General features: G+C 42.6%; 1 protein-coding gene across 2 annotated transcripts in view; it reads left to right on the top strand.

Moving 5' to 3' along the window:
• Positions 1-16,181, top strand: part of NUAK1 (NUAK family kinase 1) — a 59,258-nt gene that overhangs the window by 23,048 nt on the left and 20,029 nt on the right. For both annotated transcript variants that reach the window (XM_050902316.1, XM_050902307.1), the window contains one exon: positions 10,271-10,391. In XM_050902316.1, coding sequence (XP_050758273.1) covers positions 10,271-10,391 — 121 coding nt within the window. The remainder of the gene's footprint in view (positions 1-10,270; positions 10,392-16,181) is intronic.

The following is a 16,181-nucleotide window of genomic DNA, read 5'->3' as shown; positions in this document are numbered from 1 at the left end:
GAGGGAGTTTAAACAATGTCCAACCCCCTTCCTTGTTTAATGTGAATTACAGCCTTGCACTGATATAGCACCTTTCACCGAAACATGTGCAAAATCACTTTAGAGACTCTGTTAACTGCTGAGGTTACCATTATTTAGCAATTATTTAGCAGCACATCATTGCAATAGTTTGCAGCAGTTGCTTAGAGAGTGTGAATAACCCCATTTCCAATTTAAATTATTGGGAGGAATTACAGGAGACTGTGTCATTTTCAAACTGGAACTAGATCCAGGCACCAGGGCTTTATACGTCTCTTCTTAAAAAAGTCATAAAGGGCTTTTTCTAACAAAGTAGCTAGGATCTTGGTTTTGCGTTTCACCCCCAAATCGGTGCCTTGAACAGTGTGCACTCCTACTTCGGAGGATTACTTCAGTGTGGTTCACTGCTTATTCACAATGAAAAAACAACATTGAATTAAAGTCCCTCTCTGCTGCCCCAGGTTAGCATTTTGCATTACATCAGCAGCTGTGGTAGCTGTGAGATCAAGCCTCAAAATTAATGTGAAATCTATCTTCCAGTTTTTGGAGGGGGAATCTGTAATACCCATGTAACACTGAGAACAGTAAACTTGGGGCTTGTGAATTCTTTCACTCCTCTTTAACCTGACTTGCCAGTAACTTAATTAGTGCTAAACAGTCTGCACACAGACTTGCAGAAGTTAGAAGACTGACTGACACAGGATTCGCTTCCAGTGACTTTTCCTCTTTTGCACATGTGCTGGATGGAGCTGTGCTGTGTTTGGAAGTTGATCAATAATGATTGCACAATTCTAACCTTATTTAAACTATGATATAAACAGACATGATAGAAACGGATGCTACCAGGTTTTTTTCTACTTAAAAGTGAAGTCAGCTTTTTTTTCCCTGCCTTTTTCCCCTCTCTCTTTTTTTTTTTTTTTTACTTTTTGGTTCCAACAAAATTGTAACCTGAAAGAAAAGCAGTTAGACTTTGTGAAATCCCAATTCAGTGTAGCATTTGGCTTAGTAAATGTGGAAGCCAAAAATAAACATCTGCTTGGAAACTTCACCAGAAGTTAACTGTAAATGCAGTTTTCATCTTTTCAGTGAATGTGGCATTCAGTGCTGGTTAACATCTATTAAGGAGGAATGATCCATAGTTGAGGTTGTAAAGAATTTTTTTTCTTTTAATTACAGTTATGAACCTCCATTGCCTCGGGGAAATCCCCTACCCCAGTTTCTTTCCAGATATAATTTCTTATGTGCCAAAACATGAACTTCCCTTGAAAGCTTGAAGGTAGTTGGATGGGATATTTGTGAATTATTAGACTTTGGAAAAGAGATGATCTTCCATCGATCTGTGCATGACAGCCCCAAAACTTCAACTTGGCCGGTTTTTTTCTCTTTTTTTTTAGTCCTTTGGAATTTAATCATAAGCCTCTTCTTTTGCAGGCTGAGTTATGAACATTTTGAAGTATTAGATATTGCATCTTTGGATATTCAAAAGGATATGGAGTTACATTTAGAAGTGAATTAGGAAAAATGTAAGCAGTCCCACTCTTTTCTCCAGGAAGGTGAAGTCTGCACATGAGAGGGACTCTCCCAGGATGCCAGCCTTGGGCTCCAGTCCTGGCAGGCCATGGCTGCAAACATCTCTAATAACCTCGTCTTGTCAGATCTCTGCTTTTCAGCAAATCCTTTGCAACCTCTGCTGCTACCAGGGCAAATTCATTTCACTGTGGATCAGGGAGGATTGAAGTGGATGCCGATTTGTGGTAGCATGCTATTGGGACAGTGAGGAGGGGTGAGAAGGGGCAACTTGAGGCAGCACTATGGGAAACACATCGTTATTGCTAGGGCTGGTGATTACTTGTAGGATCTTTCTTCTAAAACTTGAACAGTCCTACAACTTGGGACTTCAGTAATGCTGTATGAAAAACTTTTATTTTGGGAAGGGAGAAGTTTTTTGGTAGATTTCTGACATATATCAGTGGACTGTCCATTTCTGAATTCTGCAGCCCTCCCTTCTCCCTGTTTTCAAGAGTCACTGCCTCACTATGAAAAACCAATGACCAGGTTGCTAGCCTCTGTTTTTAAATACTATCAGAAATCAGATCAATGCTAAACCAGATGAATGCTTTTTGTTATTCCTAGTGGTAAATCAGTGCTGAAATGATTAATACAGAGCTGTAAGATCTGTCTGGTAGTAAGGATGACTCAAGGCCAGGATTCTCAGCATTAAATGAAGAAAGGTCTGCCAGGTAAATTTGTCAGAGGATGCATGGTGTAAATATGCCAGGCTTCATATACATAGCCGAGGATAGCGGGTACCAAACAATGAAGGGATGTAAATTTTCCAGTAAGGCAGTAGTTACTCAGGAAATGCGCTCACAAATCCTGTTAACAGGCACCGTATGCGGGGGTGAGGAAAGAAGTGGAGGAAGGGTGTTGTACGTCTTCCTCCTGGCACCCACTTTGTATATGTACAGCAGAAATGTGTTCATCTGGTGCCTTCTACTGCTCATTAAAACTTGGTTCCACAGGCATTTTTCTCTGTGAATAAAGGGGGAACTAGAAAGAAGCTATAACCCTTTTGCCTAGTGTTTGTGATTAGTTAATTCCTCTTCACTTGATGAATCATCATTTATGATATGATAACAGCAACTATGTCCAGCAGAACCAGAAAAGGAAAATTAAACCCGAGGTAATTGTACCCTGGTTCTCCAAGAGGCACTGGCACATTGTGCCTCAGCTTATGCAGATAGAATTTTGATTTAACATTTATCCCACTGACTTGGTACTTCTAGTGCCTTCGTGCAAGAGTGAGTTTCTCTACAGGTAGTGAGGGATAAAGTGGCAGTAAATCAGCTTTGGTTTTTAGAAATATAATCTTTTTTATGTGATACATTGGCAAGAGGGGAATGAAGCAGAGTGGCACAGATGTTTGCTATATGCTTTTACCATACAGAGTGAGGCAGCTGTAAAAAATACCCTTGCCTCTTAAAAGCAAATCAACTTGAAAGGTGCATTGCGGCACGTGCATCCTCGCCCTTTATGTGTGCAGCTGCTTGCTCACAACAACAATAACAGCGTTTTGTCTTTGGTAACATCCATGACATGAACAAACATGCAGTGGAACAGAGTAATGGGCAGAAGCCCTGAGATTTAAATCAGCAGAGTCTCACTGGGTGCAGATGGCACCGGTTACCGCTTTGAGCAACTCCCCTGATTACTGCATAGTTTGCCAACACATCAAACAGTAGAGTTGGGCCGTTGATAAATAATTAATAAGGATTTTGTTGCATGCTTGTCTCCCAAGCAGTATCACCATGGAGATGATCTGGCTTTGAGGATCTGAAAAGTAACAATCTCCAAAACAATGCATTGTGTCAACCTTACTCTTTCTCTGAAAGAGAGAGCTCTCAGAGATGTGTTAGCAAAACGCACAATGCCAGGCACTAATTTTGCTTCAACTCACAGTGGCCTTTTGTCCAACTTTTCAGTGAGTGCATGAAGTGTTTTCTGTGACCATGCAGAAGCGTGTTCTTAGAATTGCACGTCCTGCATTTGGCCTGGGATTGGAATCTGAAGATAGTTTTTTTCCCAGCAAGTGGACACAGCAAAGATATACTCATGTGGGAAGAGGCTTACAAGAAGAAGTCTGCATGAGAATACCTTTGCAGAACCCTTTGGATGCTTGGCTTCCCTGTAGGGATATCCGTCCATGGCTCTTTCTTCCCACCTGGAAGGTCCAGAGGCCAGATAGACAGTTATTCAGCCCGTCCCCTGCCTTTCCTTTCTCTCCTTTGTGCAACCTCTGGAAGTGCCATTTCAATGCAACTGCATTATCAGCATCCCCCTCCTTATCATTTGATCGCAGCAACCTCAGGGACCACCCAATTTCATAGCTTTGTTTCTCTTCCTCTTGTGTTGGTGATGTCTGGGCCAAGAGCCATAGGCAGAGACTCCCCTGGAAAAAACATAATACGGTGCCAGACTTTATTCTTTCTTGCTCAGCTCCGTGGAGCTGGAGAAAGAACAATGTGCCTTTTCTCTCCCCACCCCCAAACATCCTCTGCTCTCCCTTTCTCTTCCCCTCTGGTTGATCCACCTATTCTTTACCTCCCCGCCCCTGTTGGCACTTGGCGCATTGCACTTCCCACCTCGGAGTCTCAAAGAAAGGAAGCAGAGCTGTGAAACCGGCTGGGCTCACCCACTTCCCATTGCTGGGTGGGGATGGCCTCAGTTCACAGCTTTCGGAAAGGAGAGGTTTATGTGTGTTTAACCCTCCCCTCCCTCTTCACCCAAAGAAAATACTTTTTAATGATTTTCTTTAAGCTGCATTTCTGACGTATCTCTCGGTGGCAGCAAGCTGGTTTCCCTTTCTTGGGGGACTGCACTCTCTGCCCTGATGTCATTTTTCTGACTCTCCACAATAGTATTGCAAGAGCCCATTGGAATTTGCTCGAGCACGGGTGGTATGCACAAGCGCTGGAACCAGCTTAAAAGTCACAGCCCCCACGGTGTTCATATCTCACCACGGTCCTAAAAATAGCCTTGATAGATAATAAAGAGTGGAGGATTGTTTTCAATGGGACTGAATGTACTGCATGCAGAAATTGCTGGGGAAGGTTCAGTGGTTTGTGGTATTCTGGTGGTCAGCCTCAGTTACACCACTAGCCGACTTAAAAATCTGTGACTTTCTGCACTGTGGCTAATTCTGCCTCTGTATTCACACACCTTGGCTGGAAATGAGGCAAACATAGGTTCATTAGATTAAAACAAACACATGAACCAACTTCCTGAAATCAAGAGAAACAGCTTTACACTTTGATGAAAATATAGCTTTGTTGCTCATTCTATTAATGATGATGCCAGCGGTGACTCAGCAGACGCAGAGATTTGATATGGAAATGGGCACCTACCGCCTGCCGTGCCCTTTGCCAGATGTTTAGACTTTGAGATATTTTTCTGTACGCGATGGTCTTGATCTGCCTCTGTAAAAAGAAAATGCCACCTGTTTTGTTCTGCCCAGCAGCCGAGAAGTTCGTAAAGGAGGAGAGACATTTCTCTTACTGATAGGACTGAATGTACAGAAACCTTTGCAACTGTCATCTTTTTGAAGTATTTATAGTTCAATTCAAGTTATTTGTACCAAACAAAAGCAAAGAAGCATGAAGTGCGTTGGAAAATAGTTAATAATCTCTCTACACCAGTTCAGAGAGTGAGTATAAATCCTCTTTCCACCAAATGGAGACAGGTAATTTATTGCAGCCTTGAAGAGAGCAGCTTATTTCTCCACGCTTCCTGCCCAGCAAACCCTGCAAGCTGACTCATGGAGGGATGGGAAGACAAAAGCTGTGCTCGCTCTTTCGTATCTGCTTCTGGAAGGCAGAGCAGCGGTGGCGTGGGGGCTGTGCTCGTGTAGAGCCGTTTGGAAACGCCTGGCAATATTAGAGGTTCACAACTCCCTACTTTTTCTCCCCTGTGCCATACGTTGTGGAGAGGGTATTCTTTCTACCTGCTTCTCAGCTGAGGCTGGCACCAGAACTGGCAGTGCAGGTGGAAGTGGTTTCAGTCCATCTCTGGTGCTCCTTTCTCCCCCTCTAACCCCATGTGTGGGACCATGTTGCCATCACAGCTGCAGAAGAGATACTGCGGATGTTGTTGGTGCGTACAGCCAGTATGGATCCCTGGAGGGACCATCACATGGCCTAATTTTGAGCTGTGACCTTGGTGCCTATGCATATATTTAACTTTACATGTGTTGAGCTATCCCACAAAAGTCAATGGCCTGCTCACATGTGTGAAGTTAGGCATGCGCTAAAGTGTTTTGCCAGATTGGATACTGTGTCTGTAGGGGCTTTGGGTGAACTTGAACCTGTTTTGTTGGGGTGAGAGGCTTTAGATTTCATTATTAAGAATCTGATATGTTACTCTGTCTGAGTGCAAGGTCTTGGAGTTATCTGAAATTCTCATTAAGACAAGAAGCTAGGAAAAATACAAATTCCTCTGCTAGTAAAGTTACTAAAAATACTATAATTAAATTATCTAAGTCTTAAAACCAGTAAAATATATTGAGAAAGTGTGGTAGAAGTGTAAGTACAGTGTTTTGAGAGTACCGAAGGGACTAACAGCACTTTCTCTGCAGATCTTGAGCTGGAATATTTCAAGTAGTTAATGTAGCTGATGTGAAAAAGCATGTTGCATTTGCCCTACTCTTGATTCATAGGCTGTGACCCTTAATAAATTTTGATGTTGCACACAGTGGAGCTGTTGCTTTCAGAGAAAGCAAGGAAAGTAAGCAGGCAGGCAAGAAAGAAAAGGACCTAAAGAATGAACAAACAAGTTCTTTCATAAGGTATTTCTCAATTGAGATTATTTGTTATTAGGCTTAAGTTGTTCAGGTTCATCATGTACCGTATCTGGCACCAGTCCTGTAAGTGGGGTTTTGAAAAATGGAGCCAGCTCTGTCTGGTGTTAAAAGCATAAGCGCACTTTGAAAATGTATTTTCTGGAATATATTTCTGAGTAAAATACATTTCATGAAAGAAATTCCATTATTGATATTTTAGAATACCTGGAAGAGAGACTTGTTTTACAGTCTGATAACATACAGCTAGAGATCTTATTTTGCTCTCAGAGATGAAAACAATGAAATATGTAATAAATACCTAAAATGTGATCATGACTCGTAATGTTTCCATGAAGTACTGAAAAAAACCCAAAACCACTGGACTCCGTTCTTGTTTGTGTTCATTTTTTCACATCAGTAGACTTAAGCCCAAGTACCTTTGCTGACACGGTCTGAGCAGAGTGATGCAGGTGAAAGACGCTTGGTTGGCAGAAATCCTTTTCTTAGAGGGGAAGAGCTGGAACGAACGTTGTCCTGCTGCTCTGCTAATCCTGCTTTGGGATGCTGCCACTGACAGTGACAGTCCGCTGACAGCAATCGCTCGCTGTTTGGCCTTTCGGACCAGGTCACCGGCAAGGCTGTGCGCTCTTGATAGCCTTTGAGGCGTGGAGCCTATCCACTTGGGAATTGTGCAGGCTGCCAGGCAGACGGCGCGGGGTAAAAAGTATTTATTGAGATGCCTTCAAACCTTTCACTTCCCTGAGGCTCTTTTTGAGGGGAAAAAGAGCAATTGAGCACGGGGAAAGGTATCAGAAATCAGCCTTTAATAATCAGATGGCTTGTTGAGCAAGGCATTCCTGTGGTGTGTTGCACAGTTTGGGAGGGAGAGGGAGGCAGCAATTTCTGAGATGCTACTGTCCTTGTTTCCTTTAGGAGTCACGTCAGCTTTCCGTTTCGATTTCCTCGTCTCCTAAAAGCAGTTGAATAGTGCTGTTTCACCACTTGCCTCTCAAGGTTTAATTAATAAATGGCTGCACTCTGCTTTGAGCATGCTCATGTGCTACGCAAATAGGCAGTGATATTATTTCATTAGTATGTGCGAGTGTCTGAAGCCTTGCTCCAATACGGAGTGCTCGTACTGGTAAGACACTGTGCCCTGGCTAAGGGGCATTGCCTCCTCCACAGCGCTCTTGCTGCTTGTCAGGATTGCAGGGGATGGTCTGAGCATGGGCAGGTGGATGCTTAGCAGGAGCCAGCTGCCCTGGCTCCGTTGACACCACTGGAGTTAAGATAGCTCACACCTGCCAATTGTCTTTCCTTGTTTCCAAGTGCCGGTCACCGTGCTCTGAAGTAGCTGAGGGAGGGGAGAGAAAGTCTTGAATGTTAAAACCCGAGAGACATATTCGGCATGCATTCTTTCCTTATGTTGGGATGAGATCTTGCAGCGCGGATGTCACTGACAAAATCCCCAAGTACTTCGTCTGGGCTGCTGAATTCTACCCCTGCAACTGGGAAGTGATGTTTTCAGGAGAGCTTAAGTACCACCTTCAAAATTCGGTTAAACTTTTAGGAATAGCTTTTATAAATTAAGGCTCTTAGGTGCCTTAACCACTTTTCAACGTGGGTTGTGAGACTGTAAACTCTCTGGTCTTGTTGAAGAATATGTTCCCAGGCAACACATCTGTTTGCATTTGAAGATTAATCCAAACATCTATTTACAGAGTGCTGCCATGCTTTTCCATCACATTTGCATTTTTGTATCTAAAAATACATGTTTTCATATATGCAATTATTCCACGGAGGCCATTTGCAGTAATTATGTGTAGACGTACAAAAGTCCTGTCTGTGAAGCACAGAGTCAAGTTAGTAGGAGATTGGCATGCCCTCTGGGGTGCCGTTATTACTTTACTAGCCAAGAATGGTGAAGAATTTGTTCCCCGTTGTATATTTGACAATGAAACCCTTCTTAAATTCTTCCTCAGAGCCAAGTACAAGGCTGTCTTTTAATGAAAAATGTGTTTTTACCCATGTCTATATTTATTTCTTGCAGGAATGCACATGCTGCTCCAAGAGCCACCCACATCCTTCTTGTATACAGGGTGTATTTGCATTTGCAGGCTGTCCCAGTGCAAACATGGGAAGGGGGAAAAATCCCACCTCATCTCTAGTGTTAGTTGCCTTCTCCATCTCTAGAATTACTTGGAGATTATCTTGATCACTCATTCAATTAAGATCTGTTATATTACCTTTTCTCCAAATATGTGCCATGTAGTTAAGACCATAGTTACATTGTTACTTTTAAAATCTCTATCCCAAATGTTTGGGTCAAGAGGAAGAAAAGAATTGTTTTGGTCTTAACATGCAAATCGGTTTGTCCCTTGAGTTCTGCTTTTTGTTCTGCTGTCCCAAAGTAGGGTAGCACTTGAGCATGAGCTTAATTTTAAGCATGTGCTGAAATCTTTGGGAATTCGAGGGGATGGGGCATGTGCTTAATGCTTTTTTGAACAATGTTGCTTTTCAGAGTTGAAGGCTTTGTAGGAAACCTGATCCTTTAAACTAGCTCCTGTTTAGGTACATTTCAATTTTATAATATTGTAAGTTTTTCCCTTCTTTCTTCAATATCCTCGATGCTACATCATATAATGAAAACAATACCGGTCATGCCACTTGCAATTACTGAAGTAGGCAGTGAAATTATTTTTTTCTGAAGGAACTACGGAAATCACGTAAATCACAGATTTACAAATGTTTTCCCAGGAGAGGTCTGCAGTAGTTGGCTGCATAGAATGACAAAAGTTTTGTTTACCCATAAGAGGGTGGTCATCTCAGCAGGTCAGTGATGTTTTTCAAAGACATATTGTTGATTTTAAACTAGCTGGTAATTTATTCCTTGAACTCTGGCTTACAAAAATAAAGCAGGGTAAATATTGAGTATAATAAAGGCCGTGCTGCCATTCAGTATGCACAATGCCCTCACCTTCCCTCTCCAACCAGCTTCTCTCCATTGTTGGCTTCTGCATTTCTCATAGGGCATGAGCTGACCTCCGCGATTATTTATGGCGTTGTTCAGATAAGCCCTTTTTTCACAGGCAACACACATACACACACTCACAAGGGCTGTTATAATTTGAATTTATATTGCAGGTTCAGCTATCACTTCCTCTGTTCCCACCCTGCCTTTTGGAAAGATACCCAGTCACACGATGTGCTTGAAAAAAGGTTGCTGATTGAGGAAGGATGCAGGAAGGATATGGTTTTACAGTGATTGCATAAGTGCTGTGTAGGACCTGAAAACCTTGGGTTTATATGAGGACGAGTTTAGATGTGAATTTCAAAGATTTATTTCTTCTGATTTTTAAATAAGTCATAACTCCTGAGCAGTTTGCCTGCTTTAGAGAACTGTGGAGCAACCCGTGTTAATGTGATCCTCTATGTATTAACATGGACAAATATAAATTGTAATCGGCACCCTGGATTCCCTGCCTCTGTTCCCTCAGAGATCTCAACCTGATTTCAGAGAAATTGTCTCCAAAACCTCTGTTTGAAATTGTCAGATGCAGTCATGTCTAAGCGAATGTACTTCCCATCAAAATCTTTTGGGCGTTTTGCCATTTGCCTCCAATGGAGAGTACTTAGGCTAACACAGGGGTCCTTCCAAAAGATGCTGTGTTCCCCCTCAGTGGAGTCCTAAGACCTGAAGACCCTAAAACTTCATGTCACCCATTACTGTAATGAGAGTGTATTTATTGCTATAAAATGAAGGAGCTGGGGCATGGAGGTTTGTATTTTAAACCTTTGTTTTGGTCATTCCATGTTCTGCCAACATCTAACATCTGTATTTATTTTTTGAACTCTCCTTAATGGATTATATGCATCTGTTCAGTTCCAAGAATAATGCTTGATTTCCTGAATTTATAGGTTGCAATAAAATCCATTCGTAAGGACAAAATTAAGGATGAACAAGATATGGTTCACATCAGACGGGAGATTGAGATCATGTCATCCCTCAGCCACCCTCATATCATCACCATATATGAAGGTTAGTGAATGCGATTCTCCTCCCTGACTGCTCTGTTACTTTCTTGCAGACCTGATGTTCATGTTTCTTGAGATCATGCACCAGACAAACCCCTACTCCTAGTGTAACCCATCCCTTACTAAAGAGACTGTTTTGAGCACTACCTTCCCTCTGAACCACCAGTATTTCACAGATGCATAACCCTTTGCCTAGGGGAGCTTCTTCATGTGTGAGTTAAACGCTGTGTCCACGGCAGGTGGGAAATCGTTGCATGTATCACCTCATCTCCTTGCTCCTGTTGGACAGTTCAGTTTAATTTCACCCTCACACATGCACCAGCCTGATGTCCGTTTATGTCCCCAGCCCCTAAACCCGTCCTTGTATGCTTTATTTTCCCTGGACTGCACAAGACCAGTCCTGTCTGCTCTAGGCCTTTGGTCCTCCCTTACCTGCCAGTTAGTCTTGCTGGTTCTGTCATTGCTGCTTCTCCCCCTGAATCCCAGCATCTGCTTCCTATCCACCTCTGCACGCTTTCCTGCCAGTCTGTCCACTGGCTTATCATTCCTGTTTCCTTATCCTGTCTTCCCCCTCTAACTCCTTTCTTCCTGGGACACAGCCGGGAAGCCTGCTAATTCCTGCCTCTGCGAGCTGCTCCCTGGTCCTGCAGCAAGGAGCAGGAAGCCAGGGGCATTCCTGCCTGATTTGCCTGCTTGTTTGTTTATGTATTTATAGAGTGTTACTCTGTAGTAAAATCTCCCCCTCCTTCCTTCCTTCCTCAAGTAACATCCCAGCTAGATGTTCAGGCTGGGTACGTGCTAAAAGACACCGGCCAAGAGGTCTATTGCTGTAAGGAGGGCAGCCACATGGCGGACCCATGGTGTGGATTCCAGAGGTTCGGAGGGACCCGGGTCGGGCAGCCTTGTCCCCGGGGATCACCTCTTCCACTACGTGCAGAACAGGCAGCCTGAATTTAGCCCTACGTATTTACATATCCATGAGGTAAACGCGCAAGGTGATGATACGTATATGGCAGCTCCGCTCTGAGAGTTGATACGACTGATTAAAACAAGGGCTGGCTTGGTGTACTGTTACAGTATTGCATATTGAGTTATTCAAAAGCATGTTCTTGTAGTTGAAAAGAGATGAATATCTGTCTTTTTATTGAATAAACTCATAACAGGATCTGGGAACAGAAAAGGGGAGGGATGCTGTGTCAGCATGTGGGTTGCAAATGGAACAAAAGTTATTTCAAATGTGCAGGGGAACTCAGAAAGAAAAAAGATTAAGCATGCTGCAGTCCTTTGACCAATTGCCCTTCTCGTCCTTACTTTAAATAGTTTTTACTGAGTTAAAACATTTGTAAAAGTTAAAAAGATTACAGCATTTTTAAGAAGCAGACAATAAAGTCCCATGGGAGCAAAACTTTCCCCTCTGGCCCCACGTAGGGAGGAGCGGTGCTTCTGCAGCAGAGCCAGTCAAGCTCCACGATGGAGGGTTCATCCTGTCTGCAGGAGGGTGAGCGCCTATGGCAGGTAATGCTGTGGTCCTCTTGTGGTCCGTCAGCCAGCAGCAGTACTTGGCGGCGACAAACCCGGGGGCAGTTTTTTCTCTTATTTCTGGGAAGTTTTCCATTCTGTTACTGGATTGTTTCCTTTTCTTTTTCTAGAAAGCAGAGCGGCCTTTCATGGCTTCTTATGTCTAATTCCTGGCCTGAAGGGATGGGCAGTGGAAGTCAGCTTCTTGGTTGGACTGTAGTCCATTGGAAGGAGTTACATAGAGCAGAGCTATAGCAGCTATACGACTCATCCAGCCTTTCCAAGCAGTAAGGGTCAGTATTTGGCCTGTAGCAGCCAATGCTGTAACTTAGATATTATAGCACTGGGAAGACGTGTGGTTGCGCAGCTGAATCCGGAGGAGCAGTTACGTACGGCCCAGCGATAAGGATGTGAGCTCAGGGATCCTTAAGCATGTGCTTCATTTTAAGCTGAAGAGTACTTGTAGTCAAGTTAAGGGACTACATCTAGGACTGAAGTATTTGTATCCTCTTGAAGTTGGATTTTAAACGCATGACTATTCCTCTTGAGTGATGCATAAAGAGTGATAATATTGCTATCCTCTGACACAAAATGTTGAAGTTATTCAATCCTCAGGGATGTGCTTAATCTCACCAAATTTAAGCCATCCGACATTTAGGCAGTTGGTGTACACTAGAAGTCTAGTTTCCCTCTCTAGTCAAGAGAGATCAGCATCTACACAGGGTGGTTTGCTCCCTCCTGAGAGATATTTTTTCAGATAGGTGGGATAAATGACAGACTGGAGGCTCCTGTTGGCTATAGATGGAGTCTAGCTGACTAACTTAGATCAGATGCTTAACTTTTAAACAGAAGCCACCCCACAGATATTTTTCTCCTATCACTAATTTTTACTGTAGGTTTTCAGAATGCCACTGCACGTCTGACAGCGCTTTCTGTAGGTGCCAGGTTGCACAGATCCACCTAGCATGGACAATGCTGTATCTCCCCATAATATCTCTGAAAGCTCTTTGTATTGCATTCACAAACATGTGTTTTCCTTAAGTAGGATCCTTGTTTACGTATCCTTTTGACCTGCCTGCTTAAAAGCAATTAACCTCTGAATTTGTCAACTTGATGTAAACACAAGCTTATCTTTTTTTTTTTGATACCGAGCAAATTCAGATGTGTGGAAACAAAGCTTTCCAGTTCAGAGATATTTTTCTGTAACCTAATCAAAAGGCACGTACCTTGCCCGTTACTGCGAGGGCAGACGTACAGTTGTGACTCCAAAGAAATTCCGTCCTCTCAGCAGGACTGTAATTGGCAATCTGTCGAGTGCGGCTGCGAGGGAAGTGCTCTTTCAAGTGACTTTAAACTCCTTGAAAGGGACTGGATAAATGAAGCCGGCTTTGCTAGCAGTGTTCTGATTTCAGCACATAAATTTTAATTTATAGAATAATGCCTCTGTCCATTCATCTGTCTGTCTCCCCCCCACCCTTCCCCTGCCTTACTTCTTTTTTGCCTTGAAAACTCCAGGATTTGATAATAAAGTCTTTGAAAGCTAACATATTTTTCCAGGGGTAGCCTGAGTGCAAAATCTGTCTCATCTGGCAATACTTTATAAAAGTTAAACCAGGGAAAGAGCATCAAGCCTGATTCTGCAAACATTTAAACATGTGTTGGACCAATCACGAGAGCAAAGTTATGCTTGGTACGTTCAGGAGTGAGCTCTTCAGTCTTTGTAGTGTGAAATACAGTGCCTACGTGAGTGTTTCTTGTGCTGGAAGAGTTGTCCTTGGTCAGCATAACCATACAGAAAAGTCCACTTTAAGTGCAAAATGCACTTAAAAATGAACAGATTATTAGCTAATGTGTTTGTAGAAATAGTTTAACAAAGACATTCCCTGAAGAATGAATAAATATTGGTATCACAATTCAGTGCCTGTGGAACACGATGGCATTAACATGAACGAGTAACTGAAGGAAAGCACGTGCTGAAGTGCTTTGCTGGATTGGGGCCAGGATGCTTAGAACAGTGCTGGACCCTTCACAGCAACAAGGCACAAAAAAATGGATTTCCCATGTAAGAGGGACTTCTTACTTTCTTTTTAGGTTGCATTTTTGGTACTCTTAAGAAAAAACACAGAGATTCTCCATCATGTATCTACCAGTCCACAATGACTTGAGCTGGGTTACGTGCTTTGGTTAATCAGGAAACTGGTTCAGCTCTTCTGTACTTTCAAATCCCAAAGGCAACGGAAGAAGATCTGACAGCGTGTAATGGTGGTGGCATAGTATTCCACGATACTCATCTTACTTGCCAAATACATGTTCAGTCTCACACTTTGTACCAGACCATGCAACAAAAAGCAAATGCACGCTTGGCGTTTCACACGCCATAGGCCTGTCTCCAATGCAGGGGTCCTTGAGTTGTGTCAGTCAAGTCACCGCGTAGTCAGCGAAAGCAGCCACCTTGCCAAAAATCTGCCTGGGTGGCAGCCGGCAAGGTGCACGGATGCGAGCCATTGCTGTCAACCTGCGTCCCCCCCAGCAGCACCAGCTCAGGCAAGTGTCCCCCGCCATCGGCTGTGATGCGCACCCCTGGATGGGGCAGGCAGCTGGGGACCGAGGTGGCAGCTCACAGCATCAGCGGGTTTGTGCGTGGGCAGAACAGTTATGTGTCTCAGGCTGACAGTGCTGGGGAGGCAATCCCAGCCTCTGTCCCAGCCTCTGCTATCTCCTGTTTTTCAGACGTAATCAAAACAAACTTTGGTGCCTAATGACTTCATCCCTTCTGTGTGCAAAACACCTGAAAAAGTCAAAAGTCCCTCAAAACATCACGTGGATGACTGGGCTTTAAACAAGAGTGATGAAAGTTGGAAAGCTGGAATGATTCTTTTTTTTTTATTTAGCTAAGAGAAAGTACTTCAGCAGTGACACCATTTAACCACATTTCTAATTGATTTCCTCTAATTATGTAGGCTTTTGACCTTTGAGTGCTTTATTCCCATTGTTTTCAGTTGATAATGTCCAAGAACATAAAGTAATATTTGGAGAGTCTGGTGATAGTAATGAAACAAGTATAAACAAACTTAACTCTTTAGTTACCATACCCCACCTTTATGAATTTCCTGTCATTCAGAGTGATCGCCTAAACAACACTCTGTCGGACATGACATGAACTCAAATGTGTGAGATGGCTGGCAGGTCCAATTTAGATGTCAAAATGATTGCAAGCAATGATGAAATTTATTTCTATCTTTCTGTTTACACAGTCCTCCCACTGCAATGTAAATGTTTGCTTGTCTGAAGTTCCTTAGCAGTTTGTAATCATAATTTAAAAAAAAAGGGGAATTCGCTCTTGTATTCTTTGCTGAAACAAAAGACAATTAGTGTAATGTGTTATTGTGGCCAAATTAGCAACCCGCATTTTTCCTTCCTTTTAAGAGTAGACCATCAAAATCTGCATATCCTCAGTCTCATTCTCTGAGAAACAACCCGGCAAGGATAATGGTTCTTGTTCTGGTTTAATCTCCTCACTGGGGAGTAAATTCTAGCGTGCTGTCTGATTTAAAATTATTATTGCAGGATCTTAACTACATTCCTTTAATTTAAGAAGAGATGCAATTCGGCTGAATAAGGCCATAATTCAGGAAACAATTTAACACAAGCTTAGCTTTAAAACGCATACTTTATACTTTCTATCTTCAATTATAATTAAGCATATGCATAAATTTATGCATATGCATACAAGTGGTTTTCTACATTGGACCTTGATATTTTCATGTCTGCTGTATGCTCTATTAAAAAAACCAGTCATAAAATAATAATAATAATAATTAAAAAAAACCAAAATAAAAAATACGCCAAAGGGCTGTAAAGCTTTCAAAGCAGTCGAGAACACAGAAGACGCATCGGGCTGAATTTCTAAGGTAAAAAACACTTTTCAGTACTCACATGTCTCTTTGAAGAATAATTTGAGCCTTATTACACAAGTGAGGTAATTGGGTCATACATGACTTTTCTGAATGAAAAGGTTATTCTAGTCTGCATCTCCAAAATTAAAAACAAACTTGCTTGTTCTTTTGATTTGGCTGACCTTTAATAAAAGAGCATTTTGTAGCAGTGGAAAGGTACTTCTGTCTGCGGCTGTTAGGAGAGTAATAAAAATACCGCTGAATGGAAAGACACCAGATGGAAGGAATGTCAACATACTGGAACTAATTTAGGAGATTGCTCTGATAGAGAGCAAAGGCATGAGGAGAATTCAAATGGTTCCAGTGCGAAGAGATTGGCC

The sequence above is a fragment of the Gymnogyps californianus genome, chromosome 1 (assembly GCF_018139145.2).
Source record: "Gymnogyps californianus isolate 813 chromosome 1, ASM1813914v2, whole genome shotgun sequence".
NCBI lineage: Eukaryota > Metazoa > Chordata > Aves > Accipitriformes > Cathartidae > Gymnogyps > Gymnogyps californianus.
Note: the sequence above shows the minus strand (reverse complement) of the source record. Positions and strands in the feature narration are given on the sequence as shown.